Source organism: Crinia signifera, chromosome 12 (assembly GCF_055691185.1).
Source record: "Crinia signifera chromosome 12, ASM5569118v1, whole genome shotgun sequence".
Classification (NCBI taxonomy): domain Eukaryota; kingdom Metazoa; phylum Chordata; class Amphibia; order Anura; family Myobatrachidae; genus Crinia; species Crinia signifera.
In genome coordinates, this window is record NC_139228.1 from 3,403,275 (window position 1) to 3,425,721 (window position 22,447).

A 22,447-nucleotide genomic window follows, 5' to 3' on the forward strand; every position below is an offset into this window, starting at 1 on the left:
GGTGGCCAGGAGCACCACCAAATTCCATGAGAATCCCAGCGGTGGTGTAACGAAAAATGTGGTAAACACACCCCCCCCCCCCCCCATACATTCATTGTAATCTTGCATGCTCATTGTCAACAGTTTCTTGCTCATTGCCAGTGGTTTTTTGCTCGTTGCCAGCATTTTTTTGCTCATTGCCAGCAGTTTCATGCTCATTGCCAGCAGTTTCATGCTCATTGCCAGGGGTTTCTTGGTCATTGCCAGGGGTTACATGTTCATTGCCTGAGTGTTACATGCTAATTGCCAGGTATACGGTCATATTATCAACCACACTTAGGTCAACAGTCATTAGGTTGACACCGTTGGGTCGACATGCAACTAGGTCGACAGGGTTCTAGGTCGACATGGTTGAAGGTCAACAGGTGTCTAGGTCGACATGGGACAAGGTCGACATGGGTTTAAGTCGACATGGGTTTAGGTCGACATGGGTTAGGTTGACAGGTCGCGAGGTCGACATGGATTTTTTTCACAGTTTTTTTGAGCCGACATGTGCCGACAGGCGGTATTTCATGCACTAGGGCATGGTGGGAGAATAAAATAATGTGCCGTGCGCAGTGAGGCACCATGCCCGAAGCATGGCGAGCAAAGCGAGCGATGCTAGGGGGCTGCGGTTGACTTTCAACTGTGTCCATGTCGACTGTGTCGACATTCGGGTAAAAAAAAAAAACTGAAAAAAAACCATGTCGACCTCGCGACCTGTCAACCTTACCCATGACGACCTAAACCTAACTCTATGTTGACCTAAACCCATGTCGACCTACACATGTCGACCTTCAACCATGTTGACCTAGAACCCTGTCGACCCAACTGCGTCGACCTAAGTGTGGTCAATAAACCGATCCACACCCCCGGAAGTGCTGAGAAAGCTGGTGCACCCCAGGCAACGAATGTAAAATCCTGACCATGTCATCCTCTGGCAATGGGGTTGTCCTGAAATTCATTGACAGGCACTAGAGGTTCAGTAGGACTCCATCTGCCTCCTCCTAGGCTGCAGCCATATTTGCAGGGATATTTTCAGCAGATTCCATGCAGACAACCATAGAACATGCGCTTCCGCTGTGCCGCTTGGTCTGCGGTCCCATTACTACGCCACTCCCTCCCGGCCAGTCTGGGAGAGTAGGTAAGTACAAATCATTCCCCACTGAGTACAGTGTTACAATATACTGATACATTCACTGTGTGCAGATCATCAGCTGCATCGCTCTGATTGGCCGAGACACTATTATTCCCTTTGTTATTCCAACTGGATACGGTCAACAGTCAGTTGACACCACTAGGTCGACATACCGCAACAAGGTCGACAGGTCATTAGGTCGACACAAGCATTAGATCAACATGATCTAGGTCGACAGTCAAAAGGTCGACATGGGGTTTTCACTGTTTTTGAGCCGAAATGTGCCGACAGGCGGTATTTCATGCCCTACCACCCACTAGGGCGCAGTGGGAGAATAAAATACTGTGCCCAAAAGCACAGTGAGCCATGTGAGGGGACACGGTGCACTTAACCCTGTGTCCATGTTGACTATGTCGACATTCAGGTAAAAAAAAACAATGAAAAACCCCATGTCGACCTTTTGAGTGTCGACATAATGACCTTGTCCCATGTTGACCTAGACTCATGTCGACCTTGCAGTATGTCGACCTAGTGGTGTCGACCTAATGACCTTGTCCTATGTTGACCTAGACCCATGTCGACCTTGCAGTATGTCGACCTAGTGGTGTCGACCTAATGACCTTGTCCTATGTTGACCTAGACCCATGTCGACCTTGCAGTATGTCGACCTAGTGGTGTCGACCTAATGACCTTGTCCTATGTTGACCTAGACCCATGTCGACCTTGCAGTATGTCGACCTAATGACTGTCGACCTAATGACCTTGTCCCATGTTGACCTAAACCCATGTCGACCTTGCAGTATGTCGACCTAATGACTGTCGACCATCTTTAGGATTCATTAAAGATGCGAACAACAGCAACTGCAGATTCTAAAAATGAACTAATGCAAATTGTAGGCCATTCATATAAAGGACAAGGAACAGCGAATAGAAGGGACCAGGAGGGGTTAATCCGGGAGTGTGATTCAGCCAGGCCCTGTCATTAGCATACACCGAGGCCTCCCTCCTGCTTATATATAGCTGCCGCCTGCTCTGATGTCACCAGCCCTGCTCCATGGGCTCCACCACTGAAGGTTGACATGGGTAATGTCGACATAACCAGGGGGTCGACACAAGAATTAGGTTGACAGTCAAAAGGTGGACATGAGTTTTTCCCATTTTCTCTGTAGCCGACATGTGCTGACAGGCAGTATTTTATACCATACACTACGGCGTGGAGGATAAATAAGTTTGCCGAGCGCACATTTAGACGGGGCCCATGTCAACATCTGTGTCGACATTTGGGACAAAAAAACTTCAAAAATTCATGTTGATCTTTTGACCTTCCTATTGTCGACTTAATGCTTGTGTCGACCTTCCGACCATGTTGACATTACCCATGTGGACCTTAATAGAGTGGAGCTGCTGACCGTCTCCGCAGTGTGGTATGTATTATTATAGCGCACACATATACCGCAGCCAGTGCATGGCGTGACCCAGGACCAGTGCCTCTATTTCAGTCATGGGACACTTGCCGAACCCACCTGTTAGAATGCCTGGGAGGGACTCTGTGTCCACCAATGTGTGATTGTCACCCGAGCATGACAAGAACACACAAAGCAGTGACAGCAGGTGTCCGCACACACACACACACACACACACCGCCTCCAGACACACAGCCAGGAAATAGTGATCTGTGACTGAACAAGCCCTCACTCCGGTCCTGAGAGATGGCGGAGAGCGTCTGCAGGTAGAGGCGGCATCGCAGAGCCCTTCCTTCCTTCCTGTATGCCAGGGAGGCACAGCCCCATCCTGCCCGGGGCATGGCCACCAGGAAGAAGTGGCAGACCTTGTTTGCCAGGCAGACGTACAAGCCATCGGCAGTGAGTAAAACAAGTGTGGGGGGGGGGGGGGAGATGTGGACGTAGTGGAGGGAAAGGCATATCTCTGAGTGATCACGGTGGGCGAGGGTGGCAAGGATGGGAAGTGATGAGTGGGGTGATGTGCAGGTGTATGGGGGCAGGATAAGAATAGGGGTGGCAGCCCCCTCCCTGGGCACCCTGGAGAGGAAGTGGCAGATGATAAGGAAGGAGATGATGTTGTATTGTGTGGTGCCAGGAGGGCACCGAGATGTGTGAGAACAGAGATTGTATACTGATATGAGAGTGAGAGGGGAGTGACCAGTGAGGCTGGCATACAGGAAGGGTGAGGCTGGCATAGGGAGGACATAATGTATTGATAGAACACCTGCAGTGCATGTGAATAAGTGAAGGGACAGTTTATTGATGATGGATTCTATGATTATTGGGTCACTATTTTCAGGGGTCTGGAAATATGTAATAGGTTTTGAAAGATAGATGGGGTTCCTACAAGCCGCTAAATGTATGGTAAAAAGGCCAAGAGGGAAACACCACCCCTCTAGTAGTGAAAATAGGAACAAATAGGGAGGCCCTTCACCAATCATGTAGCGCTAAAATGAGTATTACTTTCCTGATAGTATTTCTCAGGTTTCAGGTCTGGTTCTTTTAATAATATCTGTAATAAAAAGACACAAACACCTTCCCCCTCGTGTAATACTGTTATGTCACAGGGATATTTTGCTCAAGCCTCTAAGGCTATGGCGAAATACAGATAGTAACAGGTAAAAATAATTTTTCGGGGGATCCCCCCTTTCTGGGTACTCACACAGGTTTTGTGTGTGTAAGCGTGTCTCAGGTTCTTTTCCACTCTCCACATAGGCAGGTATTCAATGCTGTTTGCGAGTGGTGACAGCGAGCGGGTCTTCCTGCTCGCTGTCACCACTCACCCTGACAGCATTCAACACACCCTCCGCATACGCCAATTCCCCCTCGCTCCGTTTTTTGAGCGAGGGAGAATTGGCGGATGCGGCTCCAGAAGCAGCGAGACTCGCGGCTAAAAACTGCGAGGTTTCTGCAGCAGCCGCGGGTCTCGCTGTTTTGGGGAATTCTCGCCGTCCTGTGACGGCGAGGATTTCCCGAGAACGTTGAATAGAGCGAGCGGCCGACGCGGGGGTTAAACAGCGAGGATCGCTGGTTTTCTGCAATCCTCGCTGTTTAACCCCCTCGCCGGCCGCTCGCTGCATCATTGAATACCCCTCATAGAGTTTAAGACAGTGTAGATATCCCCTCTCTCCCGGCAAGTATCGCTACCCTCGTCGGATTCCAAAAAATTCTTTTTACCTATTACTATCTGTATTTCGCCATAGCCTTAGAGGCTGGAGCAAAATATCCCTGTGACATAACAGTATTACACGAGGGGGAAGGTGTTTGTGTCTTTTTATTACAGATATCATTAAAAGAACCAGACCTGAAACCTGAGAAATACTATCAGGAAAGTAATACTCGTTTTAGCTCTATATGATTGGTGAAGGGCCTCCCTATTTGTTCCTGGAAATATGTAATATCAGCCAAATATATAGCAGCAGATATCACCGACAGCAGCCGCAACCCCCATAACCAATGGTCACACATGAGCAGCAGTCCAGACACTGAAGTGGGCACGACGTCCATGCAGTGCCACGTCACACATCTGGGCAGTGTAATCACATCCAGCTGGGCGTTGTGCACTAGTATCACGCTCCGTTCACATTGCAAATGTCATTACTGATAAATGGGCCCCTATCGGAGAATTGTAACTGGCATACGTATTACACATGGATGAGGCACAGGGTGCTGTGGGTAACAGGGAGGCTGGCAGGGAATGTATAGAGGCACAGGGTGCTGTGGGTCACAGGGAGGCTGGCAGGGAATGTATAGAGAAACTTGGTGCTGTTGGAGGCTGGCAGGGAATGTATAGAGACACAGGGTGCTGTGGATTACAGGGAGGCTGGCAGGGAATGTATAGAGACACAGGGTGCTGTGGGTTACAGGGAGGCTGGCAGGGAATGTATAGAGGCACAGGGTTCTGTGGGTTACAGGGAGGCTGGCAGGGAATGTATAGAGACACAGGGTGCTGTGGATTACAGGGAGGCTGGCAGGGAATGTATAGAGGTACAGGGTACTTTGGGTTACAGGGAGGCTGGCAGGGAATGTATAGAGGCACAGGGTACTTTGGGTTACAGGGAGGCTGGCAGGGAATGTATAGAGGTACAGGGTGCTGTGGGCTACAGGGAGGCTGGCAGGAAATGTATAGAGACACAGGGTGCTGTGGGGTACAGGGAGGCTGGCAGGAAATGTATAGAGACACGTGCTGTGTGAGGCTGGCAGGGAATGTATAGAGACACGGTACTGTACTTTGGGTTACAGGGAGGCTGGCAGGGAATGTATAGAGACACAGGGTGCTGTGGATTACAGGGAGGCTGGCAGGGAATGTATAGAGACACAGGGTGCTGTGGGTTACAGGGAGGCTGGCAGGGAATGTATAGAGACACAGGGTGCTGTGGGGTACAGGGAGGCTGGCAGGGAATGTATAGAGACACAGGGTGCTGTGGGTTACAGGGAGGCTGGCAGGGAATGTACAGAGGCCCAGAGTGCTGTGGGTAACAGGGAGGCTGGCAGGGAATGTATAGAGGCATAGGGTGCTGTGGGTTACAGAGAAGCTTGTAGGGATTGTATAGAGACTTGGGGGTGAGCTTGGAGGCAGCGGCCCTACAGACATAAGGGCCCATTTATCAAACCATGTTTGCGGCTAAATCCCCAAAAACGCACATTTTCGGGGTTTAGCCGCAAATACTAAGTATCCCCTAAATGTAGCATAGGGGGACCGCAGCAGGAATCTCTGATCCCTGCTGCGATCCTCCCTGCAGCGCTGCCGTCCGCATCCCCCATAGGTTATCGGGCAGCCCGGCTTCGAACCCCTGGGCTATCGCCATTCTGGTATGGCGATAGCCCATTGTAGCCTATGGATACACTTCGCACTGCCGAGCAGGGCAGTGCGGTAAGAGGGGTCAGCGGGGGTCAGCGCATAACCGCGCATGCGCAGACCCCCCCGGCTCCCTTTCAGAACCCTGTCCCTGCAGTGCCAGGGATGATACATCCCAGTGATCTGGTCGCATTTTACAATGTGATCCTGGGTGGTAATATTCCGCCCAGATCGCATTGTAAATGCGATCATGATAAATGTGCCCCATACTGGGATAATTACAGGAAAGACATGTAGGACCGTGGGATGAGACATGGTGGTAAAGCAGAGTTCTGTGCATAATCCACCCACTCAGGAACACTGTGTAAATGTTTTCTTTGCTATATATTGACACCCAGCAATGAGCAGATCTGGCTCCTGTGTACCCCTGATCTCTGTGCTACAATAAAAAGCTGCATTTTGTTTTATTTACAAAGCTGAACATATATTCGGTTTACACCGGGAGAGAGCAGTAGTATATGTGCCTGGGTTACAGCGGGAGAGAGCAGTAGTATATGTGCCTGGGTTACACCGGGAGAGAGCTGTAGTATATGTGCCTGGGTTACACTGGGAGAGAGCAGTAGTATATGTACCTGGGTTACAGCGGGAGAGAGCAGTAGTATATGTACCTGGGTTACACCGGGAGAGAGCGGTAGTATATGTGCCTGGGTTACAGCGGGAGAGAGCAGTAGTATATGTGCCTGGGTTACACTGGGAGAGAGCAGTAGTATATGTGCCTGGGTTACACCAGGAGAGAGCAGTAGTATATGTACCTGGGTTACACCGGGAGAGAGCGGTAGTATATGCGCCTGGGTTACACCGGGAGAGAGCAGTAGTATATGTGCCTGGGTTACACCGGGAGAGAGCAGTAGTATATGTACCTGGGTTACAGCAGGAGAGAGCAGTAGTATATGTGCCTGGGTTACAGCAGGAGAGAGCTGTAGTATATGTGGCTGGGTTACAGCAGGAGAGAGCAGTAGTATATGTGCCTGGGTTACACCGGGAGAGAGCAGTAGTATATGTACCTGGGTTACACCGGGAGAGAGCAGTAGTATATGTGCCTGGGTTACACCGGGAGAGAGCAGTAGTATATGTGCCTGGGTTACACCGGGAGAGAGCGGTAGTATATGTGCCTGGGTTACACCAGGAGAGACTAGTAGTATATGTACCTGGGTTACAGCAGGAGAGAGCAGTAGTATATGTGCCTGGGTTACAGCAGGAGAGAGCAGTAGTATATGTGCCTGGGTTACACCGGGAGAGAGCAGTAGTATATGTGCCTGGGTTACAGCAGGAGAGAGCAGTAGTATATGTGCCTGGGTTACACCGGGAGACAGCAGTGGTATATGTGCCTGGGTTACACCAGGAGAGAGCAGTAGTATATGTGCCTGGGTTACACCAGGAGAGAGCAGTAGTATATGTACCTGGGTTACACCAGGAGAGACTAGTAGTATATGTGCCTGGGTTACACCAGGAGAGACTAGTAGTATATGTACCTGGGATACATCAGGAGAGAGCAGTAGTATATGTGCCTGGGTTACAGCAGGAGAGAGCAGTAGTATATGTGCCTGGGTTACAGCAGGAGAGAGCAGTAGTATATGTGCCTGGGTTACACCGGGAGACAGCAGTGGTATATGTGCCTGGGTTACAGCACGAGAGAGCAGTAGTATATGTGCCTGGGTTACAGCGGGAGAGCGCAGTAGTATATGTGCCTCGGTTACACCAGGAGAGAGCAGTAGTATATGTGCCTGGGTTACACCGGGAGGGAGCAGTAGCACATGTACCTGGGTTACACCGGGAGAGAGCAGTAGTATATGTGCCTGGGTTACAACGGGAGAGAGCAGTAGTATATGTGCCTGGGTTACACCGGGAGAGAGCAGTAGTATATGTACCTGGGTTACAGCGGGAGAGCGCAGTAGTATATGTGCCTGGGTTACAACGGGAGAGAGCAGTAGTATATGTACCTGGGTTACACCGGGAGAGAGCAGTAGTATATGTGCCTGGGTTACAACGGGAGAGAGCAGTAGTATATGTGCCTGGGTTACACCGGGAGAGAGCAGTAGTATATGTACCTGGGTTACAGCGGGAGAGCGCAGTAGTATATGTGCCTGGGTTACACCGGGAGAGAGCAGTAGCACATGTACCTGGGTTACAGCAGGAGAGAGCGGTAGTATATGTGCCTGGGTTACAGAGGGAGAGAGCAGTAGTGTATGTGCCTGGGTTACACTGGGAGAGAGCAGTAGTATATGTGCCTGGGTTACAGCAGGAGAGAGCAGTAGTATATGTGCCTGGGTTACAGCAGGAGAGAGCAGTAGTATATGTGCCTGGGTTACACCAGGAGAGAGCGGTAGTATATGTGCCTGGGTTACATCGGGAGAGAGCAGTAGTATATGTGCCTGGGTTACACCAGGAGAGAGCAGTAGTATATGTGCCTGGGTTACAGCAGGAGAGAGCAGTAGTATATGTGCCTGGGTTACACCGGGAGAGAGCGGTAGTATATGTGCCTGGGTTACATCGGGAGAGAGCAGTAGTATATGTGCCTGGGTTACAGAGGGAGAGAGCAGTAGTGTATGTGCCTGGGTTACACTGGGAGAGAGCAGCCGATGTGGGTAACTAATGACGCCGGGGGGAGCAAGGGTCGTGCTGCACAATGCATCATCTTTGCAGTGGGAGCGCGCATCTTCCATCATGTACAGCGGGGACCCGACAAGAGCCATTTTAGGAATGATATACCTGGATGAATAAATGGTTGTGCAGCCTGGAAGTCTACAAAGAGGCGACAGCCATATTATCTGCGTACTGCTGTTCGCTATGTTTGTGTGCGTCGCTCCTGCTGCTGAATGGAGTGGTACGGGACACACCACGGCTATTTCTGCTTTTTCTGCTATTATTGTCCCGGGGCGTAGTCAGGCTAGTGACCCAGGAATGGCATTGTAGGTGCAATGTGGGGGCTGGCGGCAGGTATCCCATTCTCAGGAAGCCCTGGCTGGCACAGACTGCCCTGGGATCTTTTATAATGCAAGTTCCCAGTGAGTGACACATTCGGATTCTATTACCCAACACAAAAGAGCTTTTTAGTCCATTCTTTAAACCATTGTTTGAGAGAATGCGCCCTGATTCCCTATTTTACCAGCACCTGTGTACACAGCAATTCCGGCCCAGCCATGGCTGTAACCCCTACTGGTCTATTATATTATATATTAGCTACCGTACAATGTCTGGGGCTGTGGCTTCAGTCCTGTACCCCACACCCCTCTCCCCAGCCCATAACTGTTCACTGTACATGTAGATGAAACTAGTCGCCAGTCAACACTTCAGTCGACAAATCAGATTGGTGGTTGGGAAATACAAAATATATCCCCCAACTGTAGACAGATGAAGCTACTGAGCGGAATTTAGGCAACGGGAACGAGTTTGGCGACTATTCTGTGGGGTCACATGGGAGAAGCAGGAGGTGCGGGAGTTTGCCCAAATTGTTAAAGCAGCAATCTTTACTGACTTCGTATTAGACAGTCAATAGGTCTAAAGGGTCGAAAGGTTGACACATGAAAATGTCGACATGAGTTTTTCACAATTTTTGTGTCAATGTCAACAACTGTCATCATGGACCCCCAATTGGTGTAACGGTCACCATGCTTTGGGGTCGGTGTCAAGCGTCTCCCTCTCTGCCGACAGGGATGGTGAAGGAAGAAAAAAAAAATCATGAAAACTCATGTCATCCTTGACACGCCCCTTCCTTTTTTTTATATGTGAACATTACTCTATCATTCTGGTGTAAGTGCAATGTGCACGGGCAGCTAGGCAGAACTACAAGTCCCTGCATGCCTCTGGTTCCCAAATTAGACTCAATTGCAGTTTCTACAGAGACGGGAAAGGTGAGATAGTGATCTGTGAGGATGAGTCAGTAGCCCTGGGGCGAGCTGTGAGACGCCCCATTCTGTACCGTAGCAGTCCCAGGCCATTTGCTGTCAGATTTTACGTGTAAAGATGAATGCGGGTATCACAAGCAATTGTTGTATTACTGCCAGAGAGTGCATTCCCGACCGGACTGAAAAGCACATACAGATATACGACAGATGATACAAAGACTGGACTGAAATGCACAGAAGGATATAAGACAAATGATATGAAGACCTGACTGAAAAGCATCAACGGACATAAGACAGATTATATAAAGACCAGGCCAAAAAGCACAGAAGATATAAAAACAGATGATACAAAAACAGGACTGAAAAGCACAGAAGGATATAAGACTGATGATACAAAGACCGGACTGAAAAGCACAGAAAGCTATAAGACCAATGATACAAATACAGGACTGAAAAGCACAGAAGGACATAAGACTGATGCTACAAAGACGGGTCTGAAAAGCACAGGATATAATACAGATGATACAAAGACTGGACTGAAAAGCACAGAAGGATATAATACAAATTATACAAAGATGGGACTGAAAAGCACAGAACATAAGACTGATGATACAAATACAGGACTGAAAAGCACAGAAGGACATAATACATATGATACGAAAACAGGACTGAAAAGCACAGAAGGACATAAGACTGATGATACAAAGACGGGTGTGAAAAGCACAGGATATAATAGAGATGATACAAATACAGGACTGAAAAGCACAGGAGGACATAAGACATATGATACGAAAAAAGGACTGAAAAGCACAGAAGGACATAAGACTGATGATACAAAGACGGATCTGAAAAGCACAGAAGGATATAAGACTGATGATACAAAGACGGGTCTGAAAAACACAGGATATAATACAGATGATACAAAGACAGGACTGAAAAGCACCAATGTATATAATACAGATGATACAAAGACCAGGCTGAAAAGCTTCAAATGGATATAAGTCACATGATACAAAGGCCAGGCCGAAAAGCACAGAAGGATATAAGACTGATGATACAAAGACCGGACTGAAAAGCACAGAAAGATATAATACAGATGATTTGAATATGGGACTGAAAAACACAGAAGGATACAACACAGATTATAGGAAGACGAGACTGAAAAGCACAGGCGGATATAACACAGATTATAGGAAGACGGGACTGAAAAGAACAGACGGATATAACACAGATTATAAGAAGACGGCACTGAAAAGCACAGACGGATATAACACAGATTATAAGAAGACGGGACTGAAAAGCACATACGGATATAACACAGATTATAAGAAGACGGGACTGAAAAGCACAGACGAATATAACTCAGATTATAGGAACACGTGACTGAAAAGCACAGACGGATATAACACAGATTATAAGAAGACGGGACTGAAAAGCACAGACGGGTATAACACAGATTATAGGAAGAGGGGACTGAAAAGCAAAGACGGATATAACACAGATTATAGAAAGACGGGACTGAAAAGCACAGAAAAGCACAGACGGATATAACACAGATTATAGGAAGACGGGACTGAAAAGCACAGACGGATATAACACAGATTATAGGAAGATGGGACTGAAAAGCACAGACGGATATAACACAGATTATAGGAAGACGGGACTGAAAAGTACAGACGGATATAACACAGATTATATATAGGGATATTATGCAAATCATCCATTCACATGCCTGTAGAGGTTCAAGGGGGGGGGGGGCGTCAGAGGGACTCACACAAGGCTGCGAAATTTGCAGCCTTGCGAGTCAACCAGAATAAGGATCTTTATATCACCTGTCTTATAACCTTCTGTGCTTTTCAGTCCGGTCTTTATAAGACAGATGATATAAGGGCCGGACTGAAGAGCACAGAATGATATAACAAAAATAAAGCAAAAGTTGTAGCTGCAGACGTAATAATCGGCCATGCACCTCACAAGACTGAACACGAGTCACAGTTGTGCCAATGGTGTGAAGTAAGGTGACGGAACACACGGAGTCTGTGCCTCTGGGTGTAGTGTTGTGTGGCTGCAGTTCTGCGGGTACATTGCGAGGAAAGCGTTAAATGAGTTTCTTACTGTGAATAATCGCGATGGGGCAGGGCAGGATTCCTGTCCTATAATTAACACCTTCCTGGCACATGTCACTGCAGTTATGTCAGCTTTGTTTTCATCTGTTCCCTTCTCATCATGTGTGCCAACGTGGCAGCATGCCCTGTATAAATGTGGCCCAGGTGTACTTGCTGCGCCTGCGCCTTCATATAAATTATAATAATATATATAAAAGTATTAGTTTATTTAGTGCCCCGCACGCCTATAATGATCCTGGGTGTAATCCGGAAAGGCTCTATGTTAGTATAGTGGTTGGAGGTTGGGTAACGTGGGTCTCTGTATATTTACATAACTATGAGCGCACCTCAACCGCTAGGCTGGAAAAAGAGGTGTGGCCTGCAATATTAGGGGAGGGGTCCTAGCCTTGGGGAATGAGGGTGTAACTTAGTGGAAAAGGGAGTGGCCAATTTTTTCCCATTAGTAGGGAACAATTATATCATTACGTTGTTTCAATGTTAATAATGTAATAATCCAAAGTTCAGCCATGGGAGTACTCTCATTTTATTTGTCACTGTGTGTGTGCGCGCGTGTGTTATATATATATATATATATATATATATATATATATATATATATATATATATATATATATATATATATATATATATACACACACACACATACATATATATGTTATAATTGCACACCACACAGCTCCTGCCACTGTCCTCACCATGACACCCTATGACAGCGCTCCTCGCAGTGACTGTATGGGGAGGGGCTGAGTGATCCCACCCAGGTGATGTCATATAGATACGCGGCGTGCGCAGAGTGTATGGGGGAAACGGCACAGGTCTCACTGGAATATGTCCCAATGGATCTGCATAGCATTCAGCCGGTGGGCATGCTTATCTAAGGTACATTGGTAATATCTATTGCTTACACAAGATGCCTCCTGCAGCGTCAGAGTCTGCACAGAATCACTAACCTCATCCACTTACCTGCCCACTCTACCACAAACTGTACGAGACTCCCGCATCCCGACATGGGGAGTGGGCACGCATACAGAATGCACTATAAATCATCACCACCCTCTGCCCTGATCTCCAAGATCATCTATGTGGCATCACCAGCACACCGCAGGGAATCATGGCTGTGATGGTCATGTCCTCAATACAAAGCACATCCGGATATGTATGCTTACATAGCCCAAACCAATATGCATGCCACACAGTGATACGGGACGGGCATTTACATATGTACACAGACACATCACCGGCCGCTCTAGTAACCTGCAGAACATCGCTCTGTCCCACCTCCCCCCTGACAGGTACACAGTGATATATCCTGCAGATCATTACATTACTGACCTCCCTAGTGATCTGCAGAACATCGCTCTGTCCCATCTACCCCCTGACAGGTACATAGTGATATATCCTGCAGATTATTACATTACTGACCTCTCTAGTGACCTGCAGAACATCGCTCTATCCCATCTACCCCCTGACAGGTACATAGTGATATATCCTGCAGATTATTACATTACTGACCTCCCTAGTGATCTGCAGAACATCGCTCTGTCCCATCTACCCCCTGACAGGTACATAGTGATATATCCGGCAGATTATTACATTACTGACCTCTCTAGTGACCTGCAGAACATCGCTCTATCCCATCTACCCCCTGACAGGTACATAGTGATATATCCTGCAGATTATTACATTACTGACCTCTCTACTGACCTGCAGAACATCGCTCTGTCCCATCTACCCCCTGACAGGTACATAGTGATATATCCTGCAGATTATTACATTACTGATCTCTCTAGTGATCTGCAGAACATCGCTCTGTCCCATCCACCCCCTGACAGTTACATAGTTATATATCCTGCAGATTATTACATTACTGACCTCTCTAGTGACCTGCAGAACATCGCTCTGTCCCATCTACCCCCCGATAAGTATATAGTGATATATCCTGCAGATTATTACATTACTGACCACTCTACTGATCTGCAGAACATCGCTCTGTCCCATCTACCCCCTGACAGGTACATAGTGATATATCCTGCAGATTATTACATTACTGACCTCCCTAGTGACCTGCAGAACATCGCTCTGTCCCATCTACCCCCTGACAGGTACATAGTGATATATCCTGCAGATCATTACATTACTGACCTCCCTAGTGATCTGCAGAACATCGCTCTGTCCCATCTACCCCCTGACAGGTACATAGTGATATATCCTGCAGATTATTACATTACTGACCTCTCTAGTGACCTGCAGAACATCGCTCTGTCCCATCTACCCCCTGACAGGTACATAGTGATATATCCTGCAGATTATTACATTACTGACCACTCTACTGACCTGCAGAACATCGCTCTGTCCCATCTACCCCCCGATAAGTATATAGTGATATATCCTGCAGATTATTACATTACTGACCACTCTACTGATCTGCAGAACATCGCTCTGTCCCATCTACCCCCTGACAGGTACATAGTGATATATCCTGCAGATTATTACATTACTGACCTCCCTAGTGACCTGCAGAACATCGCTCTGTCCCATCTACCCCCTGACAGGTACATAGTGATATATCCTGCAGATCATTACATTACTGACCTCCCTAGTGATCTGCAGAACATCGCTCTGTCCCATCTACCCCCTGACAGGTACATAGTGATATATCCTGCAGATTATTACATTACTGACCTCTCTAGTGACCTGCAGAACATCGCTCTGTCCCATCTACCCCCTGACAGGTACATAGTGATATATCCTGCAGATTATTACATTACTGACCACTCTACTGACCTGCAGAACATCGCTCTGTCCCATCTACCCCCCGACAAGTATATAGTGATATATCCTGCAGATTATTACATTACTGACCGCTCTACTGATCTGCAGAACATCGCTCTGTCCCATCTACCCCCTGACAGGTACATAGTGATATATGCTGCAGATTATTACATTACTGACCGCCCTAGTGACCTGCAGAACATCGCTCTGTCCCATCTACCCCCTGACAGGTACATAGTGATATATCCTGCAGATTATTACATTACTGACCTCCCTAGTGACCTGCAGAACATCGCTCTGTCCCATCTACCCCCTGACAGGTACATAGTGATATAGCCTGCAGATTATTACATTACTGACCTCCCTAGTGATCTGCAGAACATCGCTCTGTCCCATCTACCCCCTGACAGGTACATAGTGATATGTCCTGCATATTATTACATTACTGACCTACCTAGTGACCTGCAGAACATCGCTCTGTCCCATCTACCCCCTGACAGGTACATTGTGATATATCCTGCAGATGATTACATTACTGACCTGCAGAACATCGCTCTGTCCCATCTACCCCCTGACAGGTACATAGTGATATATCCTGCAGATGATTATATTACTGACCTCTCTAGTGATCTGCAGAACATCACTCTGTCCCATCTACCCCTGACAGGTACATAGTGATATATCCTGCAGATTATTACATTACTGACCTCCCTAGTGACCTGCAGAACATCGCTCTGTCGCATCTACCCCCTGACAGGTACATAGTGATATATCCTGCAGATGATTACATAACTGACCTCTCTAGTGACCTGCAGAACATCGCTCTGTCCCATCTACCCCCTGACGGATACACAGTGATATATCCTGCAGATTATTACATTACTGACCTCTCTAGTGACCTGCAGAACATCGCTCTGTCCCATCTACCCCCTGACAGGTACATAGTGTTATATCCTGCAGATTATTACATTACTGACCTCTCTAGTGGTCTGCAGAACATTGCTCTGTCCCATCTACCCCCTGACAGGTACATAGTGATATATTCTGCAGATTATTATATTACTGACCTCTCAAGTGACCTGCAGAACATCGCTCTATCCAATCTACCCCCTGACAGGTACATAGTGATATATCCTGCAGATTATTACATTACTGACCTCTCTAGTGACCTGCAGAACATCGCTCTGTCCCATCTACCCCCTGACAGGTACATAGTGATATATCCTGCAGATTATTACATTACTGACCTCCCTAGTGATCAGCAGAACATCGCTCTGTCCCATCTACCCCCTGACAGGTACATAGTGATATATCCTGCAGATTATTATTATTATATATATAGTTTCCCCGGCCCCGCTCATGTGATCACCCCAGCGCTCTGGCATGGAGATACATGATAATGGGCCCCTATAAGAGCAGTTTCCCCGGCCCCGCTCATGTGATCACCCCAGCGCTCTGGCATGGAGATACATGATAATGGGCCCCTATAAGAGCAGTTTCCCTGGCCCCGCTCATGTGATCACCCCAGTGCTCTGGCATGGAGATACATGATAATGGGCCCCTATAACAGTAGTTTCCCCGGCCCCGCTCATGTGATCACCCCAGCGCTCTGACATGGAGATACATGATAAATGGGCCCCTATAAGAGCAGTTTCCCCGGCCCCGCTTATGGGATCACCCCAGCGCTCTGGCATGGAGATACATGATAATGGGCCCCTATAAGAGCAGTTTCCCCGGCCCCGCTTTTGGGATCACCCCAGCGCTCTGGCATGGAGATACATGATAATGGGCCCCTATAAGAGCAGTTTCCCCGGCCCCGCTCATGTGATCACCCCAGCGCTCTGGCATGGAGATACATGATAATGGGCCCCTATAAGAGCAGTTTCCCTGGCCCCGCTCATGTGATCACCCCAGCGCTCTGGCATGGAGACACATGATAATGGGCCCCTATAAGAGTCGTTTCCCCGGCCCCGCTCATGTGATCACCGCAGCGCTCTGGCATGGAGATACATGATAATGGGCCCCTATAAGAGTAGTTTCCCCGGCCCCGCTCATGTGATCACCCCAGCGCTCTGGCATGGAGATACATGATAATGGGCCCCTATAAGAGCAGTTTCCCTGGCCCCGCTCATGTGATCACCCCAGCGCTCTGGCATGGAGATACATGATAATGGGCCCCTATAAGAGTCGTTTCCCCGCCCCGCTCATGTGATCACCGCAGCGCTCTGGCATGGAGATACATGATAATGGGCCCCTATAAGAGTAGTTTCTCCGGCCCCGCTCATGTGATCACCCCAGCGCTCTGGCATGGAGATACATGATAATGGGCCCCTATAAGAGCAGTTTCCCCGACCCCGCTCATGTGATCACCCCAGCGCTCTGGCATGGAGATACACGATAATGGGCCCCTATAAGAGCAGTTTCCCTGGCCCCGCTCATGTGATCACCCCAGCGCTCTGGCATGGAGATACACGATAATGGGCCCCTATAAGAGCAGTTTCCCCGGCCCCGCTCATGTGATCACCCCAGCGCTCTGGCATGGAGACACATGATAATGGGACCATATAAGAGTAGTTTCCCCGGCCCCGCTCATGTGATCACCCCAGCGCTCTGGCATGGAGATACTTGATAATGGGCCCCTATAAGAGTAGTTTCCCCGGCCCCACTCATGTGATCACCCCAGCGCTCTGACATGGATACACATGATAATGGGCCCCTATAACAGTAGTTTCCCCGGCCCCGCTCATGTGATCACCCCAGCGCTCTGGCATGGAGACACATGATAATGGGCCCCTATAAGAGTAGTTTCCCCGGCCCCGCTCATGTGATCACCCCGGCGCTCTGGCATGGAGACACATGATAATGGGCCCCTATAAGAGTCGTTTCCCCGGCCCCGCTCATGTGATCACCGCAGCGCTCTGGCATGGAGATACATGATAATGGGCCCCTATAAGAGCAGTTTCCCCGGCCCCGCTTATGTGATCACCCCAGCGCTCTGGCATGGAGACACATGATAATGGGCCCCTATAAGAGTAGTTTCCCTGGCCCCGCTCATGTGATCACCCCAGCGCTCTGGCATGGAGATACATGATAATGGGCCCCTATAAGAGCAGTTTCCCCGGCCCCGCTCATGTGATCACCCCAGCGCTCTGGCATGGAGACACATGATAATGGGCCCCTATAAGAGTAGTTTCCCCGGCCCCGCTCATGTGATCACCCCGGCGCTCTGGCATGGAGATACATGATAATGGGCCCCTATAAGAGTCGTTTCCCCGGCCCCGCTCATGTGATCACCGCAGCGCTCTGGCATGGAGATACATGATAATGGGCCCCTATAAGAGCAGTTTCCCCGGCCCCGCTTATGTGATCACCCCAGCGCTCTGGCATGGAGACACATGATAATGGGCCCCTATAAGAGTAGTTTCCCTGGCCCCGCTCATGTGATCACCCCAGCGCTCTGGCATGGAGACACATGATAATGGGCCCCTATAAGAGCAGTTTCCCCGGCCCCGCTCATGTGATCACCCCAGCGCTCTGGCATGGAGATACATGATAATGGGCCCCTATAATAGTAGTTTCTCCGGCCCCGCTCATGTGATCACCCCAGCGCTCTGGCATGGAGATACATGATAATGGGCCCCTATAAGAGTAGTTTCCCCGGCCCCGCTCATGTGATCACCCCAGTGCTCTGGCATGGAGATACATGATAATGGGCCCCTATAAGAGTAGTTTCCCCGGCCCCGCTCATGTGATCACCCCAGCGCTCTGGCATGGAGACACATGATAATGGGCCCCTATAAGAGCAGTTTCCCTGGCCCCGCTCATGTGATCACCCCAGCGCTCTGGCATGGAGATACACGATAATGGGCCCCTATAACAGTAGTTTCCCCGGCCCCGCTCATGTGATCACCCCAGCGCTCTGGCATGGAGATACATGATAATGGGCCCCTATAAGAGTAGTTTCTCCGGCCCCGCTCATGTGATCACCCCAGCGCTCTGGTATGGAGACACATGATAAATGGGCCCCTATAAGAGTAGTTTCCCCGGCCCCGCTCATGTCATCACCCCAGCGCTCTGGCATGGAGACACATGATAAATGGGCCCCTATAAGAGTAGTTTACCCGGCCCCGCTCATGTGATCACCCCAGCGCTCTGGCATGGAGACACATGATAATGGGCCCCTATAACAGTAGTTTCCCCGGCCCCGCTCATGTGATCACCCCAGCGCTCTGGCATGGAGATACATGATAATGGGCCCCTATAACAGTAGTTTCCCCGGCCCCGCTCATGTGATCACCCCAGCGCTCTGGCATGGAGATACATGATAATGGGCCCCTATAACAGTAGTTTCCCCGGCCACGCTAATGTGATCACCCCAGCGCTCTGGCATGGAGATACATGATAATGGGCCCCTATAAGAGTCGTTTCCCCGGCCCCGCTCATGTGATCACCCCAGCGCTCTGGAATGGAGATACATGATAATGGGCCCCTATAAGAGTAGTTTCCCCTGCCCCGCTCATGTGATCACCCCAGCGCTCTGACATGGAGATACATGATAATGGGCCCCTATAAGAGCAGTTTCCCCGGCCCCGCTCATGTGATCACCCCAGCGCTCTGGCATGGAGACACATGATAATGGGCCCCTATAAGAGTAGTTTCCCCGGCCCCGCTCATGTGATCACCCCAGCGCTCTGGCATGGAGATACATGATAATGGGCCCCTATAAGAGTAGTTTCCCCGGCCCCGCTCATGTGATCACCCCAGCGCTCTGGCATGGAGACACATGATAATGGGCCCCTATAAGAGTAGTTTCCCCGGCCCCGCTCATGTGATCACCCCAGCGCTCTGGCATGGAGATACATGATAATGGGCCCCTATAAGAGTAGTTTCCCCGGCCCCGCTCATGTGATCACCCCAGCGCTCTGGCATGGAGATACATGATAATGGGCCCCTATAAGAGTAGTTTCCCCGGCCCCGCTCATGTGATCACCCCAGCGCTCTGGCATGGAGATACATGATAATGGGCCCCTATAAGAGTAGTTTCCCCGGCCCCGCTCATGTGATCACCCCAGCGCTCTGGCATGGAGACACATGATAATGGGCCCCTATAACAGTAGTTTCCCCGGCCCCGCTCATGTGATCACCCCAGCGCTCTGGCATGGAGATACATGATAATGGGCCCCTATAAGAGTAGTTTCCCCGGCCCCGCTCATGTTATCACCCCAGCGCTCTGGCATGGAGATACGTGATAAATGGGCCCCTATAAGAGCAGTTTCCCCGGCCCCGCTCATGTGATCACCCCAGCGCTCTGGAATGGAGATACATGATAAATGGGCCCCTATAAGAGCAGTTTCCCCGGCCCCGCTTATGTCATCACCCCAGCGCTCTGGCATGGAGATACATGATAATGGGCCCCTATAAGAGTAGTTTAACCGGCCCCGCTCATGTGATCACCCCAGCGCTCTGGCATGGAGATACATGATAAATGGGCCCCTATAAGAGTAGTTTCCCCGGCCCCGCTCATGTGATCACCCCAGCGCTCTGGCATGGAGACACATGATAATGGGCCCCTATAAGAGCAGTTTCCCTGGCCCCGCTCATGTGATCACCCCAGCGCTCTGGCATGGAGATACATGATAATGGGCCCCTATAACAGTAGTTTCCCCGGCCCCGCTCATGTGATCACCCCAGCGCTCTGGCATGGAGACACATGATAATGGGCCCCTATAAGAGTAGTTTCCCCGGCCCCGCTCATGTGATCACCCCAGCGCTCTGACATGGAGACACATGATAATGGGCCCCTATAAGAGTAGTTTCCCCGGCCCCGCTCATGTGATCACCCCAGCGCTCTGGCATGGAGATACATGATAATGGGCCCCTATAAGAGTAGTTTCCCCGGCCCCGCTCATGTGATCACCCCAGCGCTCTGGCATGGAGACACATGATAATGGGCCCCTATAAGAGTAGTTTCCCTGGCCCCGCTCATGTGATCACCCCAGCGCTCTGGAATGGAGTTACATGATAATGGGCCCCTATAAGAGTAGTTTCCCCTGCCCCGCTCATGTGATCACCCCAGCGCTCTGACATGGAGATACATGATAATGGGCCCCTATAAGAGCAGTTTCCCCGGCCCCGCTCATGTGATCACCCCAGCGCTCTGGCATGGAGATACATGATAATGGGCCCCTATAAGAGTAGTTTCCCCGGCCCCGCTCATGTGATCACCCCAGCGCTCTGGCATGGAGATACATGATAATGGGCCCCTATAAGAGCAGTTTCCCCGGCCCCGCTCATGTGATCACCCCAGCGCTCTGGCATGGAGATACATGATAATGGGCCCCTATAACAGTAGTTTCCCCGGCCCCGCTCATGTGATCACCCCAGCGCTCTGGCATGGAGATACATGATAATGGGCCCCTATAAGAGTAGTTTCCCGGCCCCGCTCATGTGATCACCCCAGCGCTCTGCCATGGAGACACATGATAATGGGCCCCTATAAGAGTAGTTTCCCCGGCCCCGCTCATGTGATCACCCAGCGCTCTGGCATGGAGACACATGATAATGGGCCCCTATAAGAGTAGTTTCCCCGGCCCCGCTCATGTGATCACCCCAGCGCTCTGGCATGGAGATACATGATAATGGGCCCCTATAAGAGTAGTTTCCCCGGCCCCGCTCATGTGATCACCCCAGCGCTCTGGCATGGAGACACATGATAATGGGCCCCTATAAGAGTAGTTTCCCCGGCCCCGCTCATGTGATCACCCCAGCGCTCTGGCATGGAGATACATGATAATGGGCCCCTATAAGAGTAGTTTCCCCGGCCCCGCTCATGTGATCACCCCAGCGCTCTGGCATGGAGATACATGATAATGGGCCCCTATAAGAGTAGTTTCCCCGGCCCCGCTCATGTGATCACCCCAGCGCTCTGGCATGGAGATACATGATAATGGGCCCCTATAAGAGTAGTTTCCCCGGCCCCGCTCATGTGATCACCCCAGCGCTCTGGCATGGAGACACATGATAATGGGCCCCTATAACAGTAGTTTCCCCGGCCCCGCTCATGTGATCACCCCAGCGCTCTGGCATGGAGATACATGATAATGGGCCCCTATAAGAGTAGTTTCCCCGGCCCCGCTCATGTGATCACCCCAGCGCTCTGGCATGGAGATACATGATAATGGGCCCCTATAAGAGTAGTTTCCCCGGCCCCGCTCATGTTATCACCCCAGCGCTCTGGCATGGAGATACGTGATAAATGGGCCCCTATAAGAGCAGTTTCCCCGGCCCCGCTCATGTGATCACCCCAGCGCTCTGGAATGGAGATACATGATAAATGGGCCCCTATAAGAGCAGTTTCCCCGGCCCCGCTTATGTCATCACCCCAGCGCTCTGGCATGGAGATACATGATAATGGGCCCCTATAAGAGTAGTTTAACCGGCCCCGCTCATGTGATCACCCCAGCGCTCTGGCATGGAGATACATGATAAATGGGCCCCTATAAGAGTAGTTTCCCCGGCCCCGCTCATGTGATCACCCCAGCGCTCTGGCATGGAGACACATGATAATGGGCCCCTATAAGAGCAGTTTCCCTGGCCCCGCTCATGTGATCACCCCAGCGCTCTGGCATGGAGATACATGATAATGGGCCCCTATAACAGTAGTTTCCCCGGCCCCGCTCATGTGATCA

General features: G+C 49.9%; 1 protein-coding gene across 1 annotated transcript in view; it reads left to right on the forward strand.

Moving 5' to 3' along the window:
* The first annotated feature begins 2,674 nt into the window (after window positions 1-2,674).
* The window catches only part of ANKRD35 (ankyrin repeat domain 35), a 55,141-nt gene continuing 35,368 nt past the window's right edge, over window positions 2,675-22,447 (forward strand). Inside the window, exon 1 of the mRNA XM_083167029.1 lies at window positions 2,675-3,018. Coding sequence (XP_083023155.1) covers window positions 2,959-3,018 — 60 coding nt within the window. The 5' untranslated portion in view covers window positions 2,675-2,958. The remainder of the gene's footprint in view (window positions 3,019-22,447) is intronic.